Below are 15,253 nucleotides of genomic sequence, written 5' to 3'. Positions count from 1 at the left end.
TCAGAGCATCTTTACAACGGACTGTGCGACAATTTTGCGTACATTATTTATATAACTCCTGAGTCATAAACCAGTAAACACAACACAGACACAACCCAGAAACCCAATTCACAGAAGGACTGCCATTTGTATGATTGTATATGTCTGAGCATGGTGAAGGTAAAGGCCTCTGGGGGAAAAAAAATTTCCCTAGGTCCTTTGATGTCTGGCTGAAGATGTGTGCATTTTGCAGGCTGAATGGTGCAAACCACACAAAATTACACCTGAAAATGAAAGCCCCAGAGACAGATTCAGCAATGAAAACTGAAACGTTTCAAAGAGCCACTTTCCAGCTATCTAGGTGCCTATATGGTTGCTGCAGGCTGAGAGTGCCTCCCAAATACTAATGACAACTCTCCTGTAAGTGACATATTATCCCCATTTTTGCAGATGGGCAGGAGAGGAAAAAACACACACGCACAGAGGAAGCAACTTGTGCAAGCTCCCACTAGGAATCTGCGCAGAGCCAGGAACTGAACCCAGATTTCAAGAGTTCATTTTTTTCCATGAATACCTCTGTGACTCCCACGGCTGGTTGCAAGCCCCAAATCAAGCATAGCATATTGAAGGGATGCCAGATGTGTCCCTAAATACCTACTATTTAGGGATAAATCTCCTGGCACTAGTTGAGCTCTTTAGCTCTGGTTAGTAAATGTTTTCAATTAGTTGTGGGTTTTTTATTGACATAGTCCCCCTGGTGTTTGATGACATGATTAGTAACTGGTTTCCTGCCATACGCCCATTTGAAATGTGGATCCTTGCCAAACAACCCGGTCTTGCTGTAGCTGTCCAGCACCATCACCCACTCTCCCTTCTGTATGAAGGTTACTCTGCTACCCATGTGTCCCCCAGCTGGAGCATAGAAAACAGTTTGGGGTACCCTGCTATTTATCACTTGATCTTCATCCTTATTGTGCAATGCTGAATTCTCTGGGGCTCATGTGAACTGCTGCAAATTATTAACTCCCCCAGCTCAGTCCAACTTTCTGCAAGGCAGATGCTCAGACTTTTGCAGAGTGTTGAGTCTAATTGCCAAGCAGTGTAGCTTTCTGTTTATACACCCACCCCGGGCTAAACCCTGCTCCCACTGAAGTCAATGGCAAAAACTCCCATTGACATCAATGGGGCGAGGCATTGGCAGACAATGGAATTTTAAAGGAAATTTACAAAACTCTGAGGGCCTGATCTTTCTGCCTTTGAAGGCAAATGGCAAAACTCCCACTGACTCCAGTGGGAGCAAGATCAGGGCCAAAGAAGGGAAAAGACCCTAAATAAATCCTGCCCATCAATGACAAACAGCAGGAGATTCTTTAAAATGCATGTGAAGAGACTGGAGGCAAACCTCAGCTTCCCTGCACACCCCACCCCAGCTGATGGAAGTGGCTGAGTTTTCAGCCAGTGGCTTCTAGCAGATTTGGATTATGTCACAGCATTTCTCTTGCCAGTGGCAGGGTTAGAATTTTGGGCAAGAGAAACAACTGCACCGCGCTAAAAAAAACAGCAAACCAGCCTTGCAAGGAAAGAAATTATAAAAGGGCGGCTCTGAAAAATGTCAGTACCTGGGCATGTGGGGTTGGGACTGGCAAATCTTTACGTAGTTTCAATCTTCCAGCTGGTGGGATAGAAGTCCCTTTATGTGGCCCACAGCCTGTTGCAAGCCAGAGGGGGTTCCTTGGGAATCCCGATGCCCCCTGGCGGCTACAGCACCAAGTGGTTTCTAGGAGCTCAGCAAATTGTGTCTCCTCCAACACCTCAGCTGCTTATTGAGCGTCTGCTTGTGACCGTAAAGGAACAGCCGATTGGTGTCAGCCTGGGGATCCCAGAGAGGAAACTTGGATGAATTTTTTTTTTACTTTAAAAAAGTAAGCTTGTGATTTCTTAGAATTAAGTTTTCTTTTTGCTGGTAACCTTCGGCTGGTCGAAGTCCTGGAATCTAGTCATCTGTTTAATTCCTTCTAGTTCGTGTAGTTGCAGCTGTTGCTTTTAGTACCTTATGTGCATTGCTACACGAAGGAAACGTGAGAGGAGGGTCTGTTTCATGAATAAGAGTGTGAATTTTTTTTAAAATTGAGGTGGGAAGAAGTTTCTGGCAGGGTTTCCCTGGGACTGGCAGGGATGGGCAGGGAATGGAGGCTGAGCTCTAGATCCTCCCAGGAGGGTGAGGCATGGCAATGCCTGTGAAACTAGGGTGACCAGATGTCCCGATTTTATAGGGACAGTCCCGATATTTGGGGCTTTCTCTTATATAGGCACCTATTACCTCCCTCCCCCCCGTCCCGGTTTTTCACAGTTGCTATCTGGTCACCCTAAGTGAAACCAGGTTGCCTGGTGGCAGCTGGCATTTGTGCTCTAAGTACAGGCAGACAGGTTGGTACGAGCTGAAAGAACAGTCAGGTTACAGATGAACGCAAGGCCTGTCAGGGCCCTTTCCTGGGGGCAATGGGGCAGATCATGCTGGATCTAAAGGGAATGGGGAGGGGAAGGAGTTTGGACTGTCTTTGGAGAGAGAGTTTAGTGGCTTTTGCTGATCCTGAAAGTGAATAAATGGCAGAGCCCAACAGAGTTTCTAGGTAAATTTCCCCTTGCATTCCTCCCGCCTCCCAGGCCCAAAAATTTTGCTGGGGAATCCCAGTTCAGATCTGCAGCACACAACACCCCCTCTCCCACTCCATTCCTTTTATGCTCTTCCTGGGACTCTCCCATGCAAAGGTTGTTTACATCACTGGGGTTGGGGGAGGGTTTTGCCAGACATTTGGGGGTTTTATGATCCGGACAAATCTCTAGGCTGAGACCACCAAACTCATTTCACTTTTGCTGGAACAACCTAAGGCCGGTGCACTAACCCCATCACATTACATGGGCAGCTGCAGGAACAGAAAGTTAGCAAAGGCTCTGCGACATTAGACCTGAAAAGGAATCACGGCTAGTCTTTAAAAATCTTCTCTTGGATCAATTAAATGGAACCAGCCTGTCCTACAAGATTTCCTTCCATCACAGCCTTCCGAAAACCCTCCCTAACCACAGCCCCAGAGAGAGCACAGACCACCAAACAATGCATCAACAGTCACTAATACTATTCTTTATACATCTTGTATTGTGCTTTACCGACCAGACTATCCACTGCTAAGTTTAATTCAGTGGGGTTGCAATGGGAGAGAGAATTTTTCCCTGAGCAATATTGGGCATGAGTTGTAGCCCACGAAAGGTTATGCTCAAATAAATTTGTTAGCCTCTAAGGTGCCACAAGTCCTCCTGTTCTTTTCATTGGGCTTTCAGTTCACACCATTTAACAAACTGGCCTGCAGGTGGCGCTCGCGGGCTTTTTTCCCCTCTCCTGCAATTTACAGACACTATCCAAAAACACTAGGAATTGCGGGGGGTTGGTAAGTGTTATACCCACCCCACCCCCAAGCCACACACACACTTCCCTCCAGTTCTGTTGGGAGATTTGATTATTTAGTTAGGTGCGTCAACAACTAATTACCATAGGAGTGCCAGGAAAGTTACAAATTATAAATCTGGCATCAGAAGTGGTTAAAACCAAATGAAACACTTAATCAGGACAAATTAAAAGCAAAACACAAGAGTTGTCAACAAAAGACCTAACAGTATAAATGGTTATGTGCCTTTGTCTAACAAATCAATCCATTGGTTAGTCAGGTTTCATAAAAGAAGGAATTTTAATTTACAAAGAGCTTTTTCTTTTTTAAATTTGCAAGTCATCTTTTACGCATTGCTTCAAAAAACCTAATGACAAAAAAAAGGCAGTGTATTAAGTCAATAAGTTCATTTTGAATTTCAAATAATTGAAAGAAAATGAATATATAATTTAATAAAAATAATTTGTGTAAGTCTAGAGACTAGAAGTTTTATATAAAGGCTTGGAAGGAATAGATGTTTATTGGGAAATGTCGGTAAACATCAATTTCACCGTACACATACAAACTGATGAAAAAATATTTCCACTGGTAATAATTGAAGTTTACCGATGGGCAAAGTATGAAAAATGCTGCTTGAGAACTTATTAGAGTTTGATTTAAGGATATTTACTTTGTATGTTTCTTTTTAATTTCAACCCCTGTCATTATGGTCTTTAAACTAGGAAGGCTTAGAAATTAATTGGGGGCTTGCAGACAATTTAATGAGATCACCTCCATGTAAGAAGGGTGGGAATTATTATGAATCATGTTTATTATGGTAGTGCCTATCAGCCCACCAAGAATTGGGCCTCATTGTGTTAGGCATTACAAACACATGGCAGTGGGTCCCTGCCCCGAAGAGCTTACTAGCTAAATCAACAAGGCAGACACAGGGTGGGCAAAAGGGGTATAACATAGCTGTGATGGTAGCAAACATCATATTTGTTCCAGGATTCTTTGTAATGTGTTTAGCTAGGGGCTAAGAGAAATGGAGAGAAAAGGCACTTCCATCTGCCTAGTTTCACACACACACACACACACACACAATCATCTTCAAACTATTGTAGTCTGAAGCAGTTTCAGTCTTTCTTAAAATAAAAACAAACAAAAAGTGAAGGGAGGAGAGAGAAACTTTATCATTATAAAGAGAATACAAGCAGCCCAATGCTGCAACAGTAAACATCCAGATCAACCCTACACCCAAAATCACATTGGGGCTAATCCTGCATTCCTGGGGCACCCCCAAATGCCCACTGGTTTTATCTACACTTGGTAGATTCTGTGCCAAAAAAATTATTCTTTTAAGGGGTCAGTTAAAATGCCAAAGGCTTAGATTTCCCTTATAGGTTGATTTCATCAACAGCAGTTCGAGGGGCACCAGGAAAGTCAGATGTGGCCCATTCTTTCTAGCTGATGAATGGAAAAGTGTGATGAAGGGAGGGGAGATGGTTTCTCAGGGTCTCTGCTGGTTCCATTTGCACTCATCTTCTTTTTGTATTCTGGACATTAGGATTCCTTCTTGGAGCTGCTGCAAATGTCAGCCTGCAGGTATCATGCCAAATTCTTGTTTTGCTTCTCTTCCTCTAACCCTTGATCCTTTGTGGCGGTCCTTCCCAGAGGCGCCCTACCCCTGTCTCCAACTGTCTGAGCACGGATTATTATATTATTGGTTTCAGAGTAACAGCCGTGTTAGTCTGTATTCGCAAAAAGAAAAGGAGGACTTGTGGCATCTTAGAGACTAACAAATTTATTTGAGCATGAGCTTTCGATGCATAATGCATCCGATGAAGTGAGCTGTAGCTCACGAAAGCTTATGCTCAAATAAATGGGTTAGTCTCTAAGGTGCCACAAGTATTCCTTTTCTTATTATATTATTATTATTTGTTCCCTTCTTGATTTTTCCACACTAGAAAGAGAGAGAGAGTCGGGAGGGGGGGGGAAATTTCCCAAGGCAGGAGAGAAAAATCTGCAAGGAAAAAAAAAAAGTGTGTGTGGGGTGGGGGATCTGATCTAGCTCAGAGTCTCTCTTTACATTAATGGGACAGAGAGGCACTGTTTGGCATGGGAGATTATTTCTGGAGCACAGGAGGAGGCGTGGTTTTCCCATGGCTGCCTCCCTTGGCTGGTGCATGACTGGAGCTTGGCTGCTTTGCTTTTGCACCGCGCAGGAAGCCAGAAGCACTTTGGCACGTGCTCCCGGGGCCAGGCAGGAGGAGGGGAGCGCGCGCCCAACCAGGGCTGCATCTCAGGGGTGGAGGCACGAGCACAGCTGGCTGCTGCCTGGCGCCGGGGCCTGATTGACAGCTGGGGGAGTTGCCAGCCAATGGGGGACGGCTTGGCCCGCAGCCCCGGGCCCATTGGCTGCCCGCCTGCCACGGCTTCGCGTGCCGGACCAGCTGCTGCTGCTGCTGGAGTTCGCAGCAGCTGGAGGAAGAGGTGGGCATGAGTCTGGAAGCAGAGGTGGGCGGCGGGGGGATTTCAAAGTGCAAGGCCTGCCTTGGGAGAAGCAGGGTTTCCTCCGACACATCGGATTGCCCTGCACCATAATAAGGGCCCCCCTACACGGAAGGCTAGCCCCTGGGAAAGGCTGCGTATTATTTATCCAAACCACCAGGTGGGGGGGATCGACACCATCGTGTCCGAGCTAACAAGGGGATACCGGGGAGACCATCGCCTCCTCTCAGAATCCAAAGCCTGGCCCCACAAACTCAGATAATGCTCGGCAAGAAGGGGTCTGTTTGGTTTTTAGGGTGCTGTATTCACATCTTTCCCACTTCTTTCCAATCTTGAGGCAACGAAAACGACATTCATATAAGGCAGGGTCCAGGCGACCTGGTGTTTGTTTTGGTGGATTAAATCCATATGCTCAGGCTCAGAAGCAACGATCTAATTATAAGGGTTTGGATGGGGAGCTTGGTCTGTAGAAAAGGTCGCTAAATAAAATTGCTCTTTCCTCCCTGTGTCCACTCTGTTCCAGCTGCAAGAGCTCAGAAGCTGCTCAGATAGTAGTAAGGGGATGGACAGATTTTCAGTATGTTGTGGTTCTTTATGCAGAAAATAACATCCTCCCCACACCTTTGGTTTTTTTAACGGGCCAACTAACATAATCACTTTCCCCACGCAGAGCATTAGAGTGGCATTTTTCTGGATAAAATTCAACAGCGTTTCCCAAAGACAGTGCAAAGAACAAAGACTCTTCAGGCTGCCTTCAGACCTGAACAATTGCCTACGAAACAACTCTCATACATTAATCGGGCCCCTTCTTTAAAAAAAAGCAAATAAATTGCAAGGGCTGTTTGCAGGGATGCCCAATTCTGGATGCTGTTCGCTCTGGTTTGGCTTCACAATTTTCTTTGGGGGGGTGGCTTGATCCTCCACCCCTTGGGTTTTCAGGGGCAGTAGGAGACGCTTCACTCCTCCTGCCTTCCCTTTTTCGAGAAGAGTTTGCATCGCTTCTCCCCCATTTTGAGGAGATCGATTTCCTTCTCTCTGTGCTCCCTGACTTTGGAAGGAGTGCACTACACACCCACACCACCCCCTTTGTGGAGGAGAGTGCATTGCCTCCCCCTTCTTTTTGGGGGGCTGAGGGGGTGCCTTGCTCCCCCCCCATCCATCCCTGCTTGCCAGCCTCGCCACTGGCTCCAGCACCTTGGCTTTTCACTGCACTCCCCCCTCTCCCCACCCAATGTTGCTGGCTTGTCTTTTACTCTGGGGCTGGATTTTTGGGAAGCCCAGCGCGTGACTGACAGCTCGCGGGGGCGTCCTCCAATAGGCAGGCGGGCTGGCTGCCCGGTGGGGTGAGTCCAGGCTCTCATTGGCTGGCGAGAGTGTGGGAAAGAATGCAGAGAAGGTTTCACACGAATTGGGAGCAGCCGCTGGGTATAAATAGAGCGGGGGGTCCCTGAAGCACGGGCTTAGCAGCGGCAGCAGCCTGGCTCCAGCTGCAGGAGTGCAAGCCGCCTCGCGCAGGGTCGCCTCGCCGCTGTGCCCTGGCTAACCCTGCGATCAGTGATTGCAAAGCCAGACTCCTCCTTGAACCGTGTCCAGGGGGTGCAGCCGCCTAGATCTCCCCCCCCCACACACACACACACGCTCTCCCAGGCTCTGGGCTCATGCCAAAGGATACAGTTTGAAAATAAATTGCGTTATTATTATTTTTTTGCAACGTCCTTTCTGCCCTCCGCTTGCTTTTTTGTGGTCGAGAGACTTTTCTTTTTTTTTTTTTTTTTAAAATGCCCGCTGATACCATGGAGAAACCGACAGCCTCCCCGATTGCTGGTGCCCCAGCTACCTCCAGCCACACGCCGGACAAGCCCAAGAGTGCCAGTGAACACAGAAAGGTAAATTGCATCACTTCTTACGCTCAGAGATGTAATGATCCCACCCGGCTTGTGTATAGATGGACAGGGATGCGGATGCACCTCGTCATGTTGCACATGCCATGATCTATTGCAATAGGCGGTGCATCTAGTACGAGCTGTATATCCAAATCTCCGTGGTCAATATTAAAGCCATTCTCACCATGCAGTAATATGCAGTAATGATGAAAATAGACATAAAATCGCTGTAACATACAGATGTGTATAGTCCTAGGCAATAGTGATGAGTATAAAGTAATGCGAACACAGACCCATACAATATACAGTGGCGTACAGTAGATGCAGTCGTGATTCCTACTTAGGAGCAGGCTGCATATGGGAGCCGGTCAATGATTTGCAGTAAGAGACCTAGGTAGTATTCCATTAACACGCAATAACAGACAGAGCAATCTGCCCTGCCCTGCAGGTGAGATCCATGTATGTAGCAATGAGATTGTCATGTAGAAGGGAGGCAAATCTATTTCTCTCTGCTTCTGTTTCCTTTCTCTCCAGTCCTCCAAGCCTATCATGGAGAAGCGGCGCCGTGCCAGGATCAATGAGAGCCTGGGGCAGCTGAAGACCCTCATCCTGGATGCCTTGAAGAAAGATGTAAGTTGAGCTCTGGAGATTTCAGGTGCGGTTTGGGAGGATGTGAGAGGAGGACTCACAGGGGCGGTTCTGAAGGCTGCCAAGCTATGGGCGAGAGGGGTGGTGGTAAGAGGAGAGACCCCCATCTTTACCTTCTCCCCTTGGCTCTCTTTGCCAGAGCTCCAGGCACTCCAAGCTGGAGAAAGCAGACATCCTGGAGATGACGGTGAAGCACCTGCGGAACCTGCAGCGAGCCCAGATGACCGGTAAGCACCAGCTTTTCCAGCACAACTCCCTGGAGTGTGGGGGGAGCTCCAGCATTTGTGAACTGCTGGGCGGTAGACCAGAGACTGCAGCTGCCAATGCATGCAGCTCTGCAGCCAAGCACCGGGCATCCATTCAGCAGGTGCCCTTGGCACAAAGGGTGGGTGGAGGCCTGAAGTTCTGGGTCAGACCCTTCCTGCTTCCCCGTGCTAATATGTGACCTTCTCTCCTCTTCCGTTGCAGCAGCTCTGAGTGCCGACCCCTCGGTCCTTGGCAAATACCGCGCTGGATTTAACGAGTGCATGAACGAGGTGACCCGCTTCCTCTCCACCTGCGAAGGGGTGAACACAGAGGTGCGCACCCGCCTGCTCAGCCACCTCTCCGCTTGCCTGGGCCAGATCGTGGCTATGAATTACCCTCCGCCGCCACCCCCAGCTGGCCAGCCTGCTCATCTGGCGCAGCCTCTGCACGTCCAGCTTCCCCCAGCTGCCACCGCAGCACCTGTGCCCTGCAAACTGAACCCTGCCGAAGCCCTTTCTCCCAAGGTCTATGGGGGTTTTCAGCTGGTCCCTGCTACCGACGGCCAGTTCGCTTTCCTCATCCCTAACCCAGCTTTTGCTCCCAACAGCGGACCTGTCATCCCCCTCTATGCCAACGCTAATGGACCACTGTCTTCAGGCAGCGGGCCAGGGAACGGAGCTGCAACCCCATCAGCATCCCCAGTGCAGGGTCTGACGTCATTTGGGGGTAGCATAGCTCCAGCGTCCCAAGCTGGGAGTCCCATTGGGGAACGCAGTGAATCCGTCTGGAGACCTTGGTGACTTGTGTAAAGCCTTCCTCCCTTCCCTCCCCCCCCCAAAAAACAAAAAACAAAACCACCACATGCTTTGGTTCCGTTGTATGGAACCTTGTTTTGTTTTTAAAGCAGACGTTTTTTTAAAAAAGGACTTTAGTACAAAGTGTATATTTATTTCCAGAGGTTGGGATCTCAACTTGTATTTTTTACTCCTTTAAAGAAATGCCTTTATTTGAAAGACTTTTTTAAAAAAAAAAAGAGAGAAGAGATTAGTTTTGTATCAAATATTCACACCAGTATAATGCCAAAGTTGTTTTATCTCGTGTGTGTGTGCGTGCGACAAAAGACTTCTAAAAAAGTTACAGGTGTTTGAACAAATAAACTCTTTGAAATAGAAATGTTTGCTCTCTTCATTGTGGGGGGGAGGGAGAATAAAGCCCTTTGGGTGCAAATCGTGTGGGGAGCAATTTGGGTGACAAACTGAAGGATGCAGGCCAAGGATATTTTTATAGGGGTTTGGTGGATGGTAAAACCTCTTTTAAAATCTTTCAAAATTAGTTTATTTGGCATAAAACGAACGGTTTCATTTTTCACACATGCTTCTTGTAAGCCAGGGAAGCACTGTCTGCACACGCCCCCACTTTCAGGAACACACTGCTCTCATTACCTGTTTTTAGGGAGTTCATTGAAATGAGATGCCCTATAAAATTTCTCTTCCTCCCAACCACACACACACTTTTTAAAGGAGTGTGGGAGGGGGAGTGCAAAAGTTACTATCTTGCCTACTAAAGAGGCGAGCGAGTCGGTCTCTATTGTGGGGAATGGCAATTAAAAGGTATAAAGGGTCTCATCGAGTATGCAGCGGGCTCTTTTGGAAGTTTGGGATCCTATTGAAATGTCTGGGAACGCAGAGCTGAGGGTTAATGTTTGTCTTTTTTTTTTCTTCTCCCCCCTCATTGACAGGGCCAGATAGACTGTGATACTCAATGCTGTTGTCAATTCAATTGCTGGGCCTCACAATGCCTACCTCATAAAAGAGAATCATTCAGGGTGTTTTGTTTTGTTTTTTTCCCCTGTGAGCAGGGGAATTGAGGAAAAGACAATTTTGCCACCCATTATGACTCACCCCCTCAACTTGAATCCTGGCCAAGTGGAAGCAATTGCAACCTTGTGCACAGAGAATTAACCACTTCGAATGGTCACCAATTAATAAGGCCAAGAACATTGGGAATGAATGCAAAGTGTGGAAGGGAAAGCATTGTGCATATTATTCCAATATTATGGTGGGGGGGGAAGGGAACTGTCTGGCAAATTAAGCATGTATGCACAAGCCAGGCCTAAAGACATAACCCACCTCTGCTTTGCATCACTCAGCCCCTAGCAAGCAGATCCCTTTAATGCAAAGGGTGGTACATTATGTCCCAGTAATAATCCAAAATCCTAGACTTTATAGGGTAATTAGCTGTGCCAAATGAGTTAGGTTGTGTTGAGGCCAAGAATTTTGCAAGACTCAAAAGAGTGACTGGACGTTCTTAGGGATAACAAGACCATCCAGTTCTAATAGTTAATGCTAAAAAAAAAAAACCCAAGTTTTGGAAAGGATATAAAATCTCATGTTTCAGGCTTTAAATCTGTTAGGGGTTAGGATGAGACTTTCATGGAGGCAGATTATCCCAGATCTGCCAACGTGGAGGTTTCTCACACCACCTTATGAACCATCTGGCATTGGGCATCGTTAGAGATAGGACACTGGATTAGATGGACTTTGGGTCTGATCCAATTTGGCAACTCCTGTGTTCCTAAATGTTGGTCAATGCAGACAGCACCCCAACACTTCCAAACTTGGGACGAAGTATCCATTAGAATGAGAGGGCTCCCAGGTGGCTTTGTTATGCAATCACAGACATAAAATCCAATTACAATACTAGCTCCCGTCCTCCCCAACCAGTCACCACCCCCGCCTCCTCTGTCTGAAGAAGAGGTGGAAGATCTGATGAAAGCCTGCCTGTCGCCTGGATGTAACTATATACCTCCCTGGGATAGCACCGTGTCCCTGGACTTGTCCCTTTATTCACCATTTCCCAGATCTGCCCTAGATTTGGCAGATTTTACTTTGCTAACATACGAAAGTATCCAAGCAAAAAGAAAACTGCAAGGGCTGACCCAAGTGACATTATACAATGGCAAAAGTCTTTCCAATAGTGTTTTGATGTATTACATCAGTTCAAATATAGCAAACAATGTTAAGAAGTTCCTCCAGTGATTCCCCCACCCCCACCAAAAGAGAGGCATTCAATAATATGCATTTTACATGACCCTTTCAAAGGCACTCATTAAGGGTTACACCTGTCATTAAGAAGATTATATGAACAATGAGACCTGTAATAGTTAAAGCACAGATCTGCTTTTATTTTCAGACCTGCTGCAGATTTTTGTGACCGTAGCCACACAACCACTCCGTGCCTCGGTTTCCGCCCCCCAAGTAAAATGCAGATAATGACGACAACTGTCCAGGAGTGACCAGAAGCTTAATGAATATGTGTGAGGAAGTTTGAGATCCTTCTGGTAGAGAGAATCCACCAATCTTAATTTTTCTGCCCATGATGGGATTTAACTAAAATTAGTTTCTATGACTGTATCGGCTCCTGTGTCCATCCCCCCCAGCCATTCTTTCTGGTTTTACAGGCCAATTTTCTGTATTTTAAGATATGTTTTTTCTCCCATGATCTTCGGTGTTTCTCATAGGTAGCAATTTTTCACCCTGAAGGATGATTTTTTTTTAAGCCGGCATTGTCCCGGTAAAGGTGCTATAAAAGTACAAAGGATGATGACGATGAGGGTGGAAGGTGAAAGTCCAAAGGGGTGAACAAGGCACCAGGTGGTAATAATTATGCCATCATCACTCCACCTGGCAGGGTGCAGGCAGCCTGAAGTCCTTCGGGTGTTGCACTTTACTGGGACGGTGTTGGGAGGGAGAAAAATACAGTGATTTCAAAGCTGCAACAGAGCTAGACTGATGCCCCTACACTAAGCAGAACCCTTCTCCCTTAGTCCCAGGGATGGTGTAAAGTATTCGCAGGAGGAAGGGTTGTCACAAGCTAGCCCACTGCCCACAGGAGGCAGATAGCAACAGATAAAGCCTCTTTCCATTTGCTGGGGCATCAGGATGCAGCCCACTGGATTAATTTTCTCTCTAAGAAATGTAGTGGGGAAACAACCCCGAGCCATCAGCTATGCACCCCAGAAGTTTCTATTTTCCATTCCTGCCCTTTTCACTTTTCTTGCCTGGTAGCCATGCTGCTGCCACACAACCGAACAATGGAATTTTCCTGTTCTCTCCTCTCACCCTGGCTTGGCTCTCTTGCCTTGCTCAGCTGGTTTCTCACCCTTGGCCTCTTCTCTCCCTTCCTGAAGTTCTTGTTTTTGCTTTTTCCTCCATCTCTCGCTGGGGATCGATTTCATCTGTGGGGCTGAGAGCGCCTCACAAAAAGGAGAAAGGGCAGCTGCAGGTGCGCTGGAGAGGTGGGGGTGCTGCGAGATTGCTGCGGTCTGGGGGTGCAGAACATTGCTGGGGAGGCAACAGAATGAGGCCCCACAGACCTTTCTCCCTACATGTGACCCTGCAAAATAGGCCTGGCTGTGACCCCACCTGTGCCCAGAGCCTTCTGATCCTGGACTACGTTCCATGTACTTCTAACTCTCCCACTGCTCAGAGATCTGTATTGTTGAGAGAAGTATGCTGCAGGCAGGATGGTGCCCATCAATACAAGATCGCAATGCACTAACAGTCATGCTTTGCACCTCCTATCCAAGAATCCCAAAGCACTTTACATTACAAACCATTAAGCCTCACAACACCCCAGTGGTAGGAAACCAATTGCCATCTGTATGCTCTGCCATGAACCGATTTCCTGTGCAAACCAGAAAATGCCCTACTCCTTTTGCTCAGAGATCACATCCTTCTCCAGATTGAGGAGTTAAACACAAATCTCTCCCGTAACCACCATGGGCGGGAGCGGAAATTAACTACAGGCATCCAAGATACAAGATAAAGAGTAGGGACAGGGAAAACTGGGGTAAGGGGTGGGGTTTGCATACACCCCCAAACCAGGCTGGCTTGCTGGTTTTATCCATACCAGTGGATTTCAGGTGTGGGGGGTACTGCATAAGATGGCTCCCTTGACTTCCACCAGGGAACAGCTTGGTTTTATGCACACTTTAAGCCAAGGGGTGGTTTATTAGAACCCCCCCGCTAAAATTTAGGGGTAATTGTGGGAGGACTGGGGGACATATTTGGATAAACAGCTTTGAGTTAAGCCCGCCCCCCCCCAAAAATAGATACACATATAAACACCCCCCCCAAAAAAAACCCCAACCCGGGGGGGTGTGAAGCGATGCACTTGGGTAAGTGTGCGGCGGGGGGTCGGGGGCAGGTACCCAGCCCCCCCCTCACCAAGCGGCGGCAGCATGCAGCAGCCCCGCGGTGAGGGGCGGCGGATCCGAGCCAGGAGCCAGGCTGGGAAGGAAGGAGGGAGGGAGGCGGCGTGCGGAGCGGCGGCTGCCCCGGCAGCAGGCGGTGCGCTGGGCCGGGCGGCCGCCCTGGCCCCCAGCTCCGCCCGCGCCCGGCCCCGGCGTGGGACGGGAGGTCGTGAGAACCGCGCGAACCCTGCAGCCTGCGGCCGGGCGCGCCGCCAGCAGCCAGCCCCGCCCGGGCCGCGCCGACCCACACGCTGCAGCCTGAGCCGCCGCCGCCGCCTGCGCCAGGCGAGAGCGTGCCCCGGCCACGGCCCCGCCCGGCCCGGCCCGGGGCCGCCGCCAGCCGCGCTCGCTGCTTCCCCCGCTGGGGCGCGGCGGGTGGCACCAGCGACGGGCCAAGTGGGGCATCGCCCGGGGCTAGGGGGTGGTGAGCCCGGGCGCAGCCGGGGCACCCAGGCAGGTGGGTTGGGGAGGGGCCAGGCGGGCACCCTGAGGGGGCAGACGGGCTCCCGAGGGGGTTGACCCAGGCGGGCACCCTAAGGGGGCAGACGGGCTCCCGAGGGGGTTGACCCAGGCGGGCACCCTAAGGGGGCAGACGGGCTCCCGAGGGGGTTGATCCAGGCGGGCACCCTAAGGGGGCAGACGGGCTCCCGAGGGGGTTGACCCAGGTGGGCACCCTAAGGGGGCAGACCTGGGAGTAGACCCACCCTAGCAGAGAGACAAAGGCAGGTGGGGACCCTGGGATGCAGAGGCTGGCAGGCATCCCTAGTGGGAAGATCCAGATGACTGGGCAGACCTAGGGGCCAGCAGGCTGCCTAAGGAGCAGACCCGAGCCAACATGTTTGCTTAATTAAAGAGAAGACCCAGATATTAAGCATGCACTTGGTTAACTAGGGTTTAACTTTAAGGAAATGGAAAGACCCAAGTCTGCAGTAAATGTGAAGGATTTGCTGCCAGGGTTCGGGCTACCCAGAAGGAAAGCAGCTTTGGGGCCAGATTGTGAACATGGGAGCGGTTACATGAGCAGCCTTATTCTTATTTGTGCCAATGGGTGTAACTGCTTATTGCTGTGCATGAGGGCCCTGTGCCATGACAAAAGAAACCAGTAATAGTGCTAATTTTAGGGTCTGATCTGGTTCCCATTGAATTCTGAGGAAATTTTGCCATTGACTTCAATGGGTCAAACTCTGCCATCCTTATACTGATTAGTACTTTACTAAAGGGTCCAGTCCTGCAGTATTCTACGTGAGTAAGGGTATCAGAATCTGCCCCATTAATATGCTACTCTTTGCACCAAATTTAAAATAGTGTCT

The 15,253-nt window shown here is 48.8% G+C and overlaps 1 protein-coding gene across 1 annotated transcript; it reads left to right on the top strand.

Annotated features, from left to right (window-relative positions):
- The first annotated feature begins 7,538 nt into the window (after positions 1 to 7,538).
- HES4 (hes family bHLH transcription factor 4) lies at positions 7,539 to 9,795 on the top strand. Its single transcript, XM_077837259.1, has 4 exons — positions 7,539 to 7,798; positions 8,330 to 8,425; positions 8,583 to 8,670; positions 8,912 to 9,795. The coding sequence occupies exons 1-4, from the start codon at positions 7,691 to 7,693 to the stop codon at positions 9,487 to 9,489; spliced, it is 870 nt and encodes a 289-aa protein (XP_077693385.1). The 5' UTR covers positions 7,539 to 7,690; the 3' UTR covers positions 9,490 to 9,795.
- Positions 9,796 to 15,253: the final 5,458 nt, after the last annotated feature.

The sequence above is a fragment of the Eretmochelys imbricata genome, chromosome 18, assembly GCF_965152235.1.
Source record: "Eretmochelys imbricata isolate rEreImb1 chromosome 18, rEreImb1.hap1, whole genome shotgun sequence".
Lineage (NCBI taxonomy): Eukaryota > Metazoa > Chordata > Testudines > Cheloniidae > Eretmochelys > Eretmochelys imbricata.
This window is presented reverse-complemented; position numbering and strand designations above follow the sequence as displayed.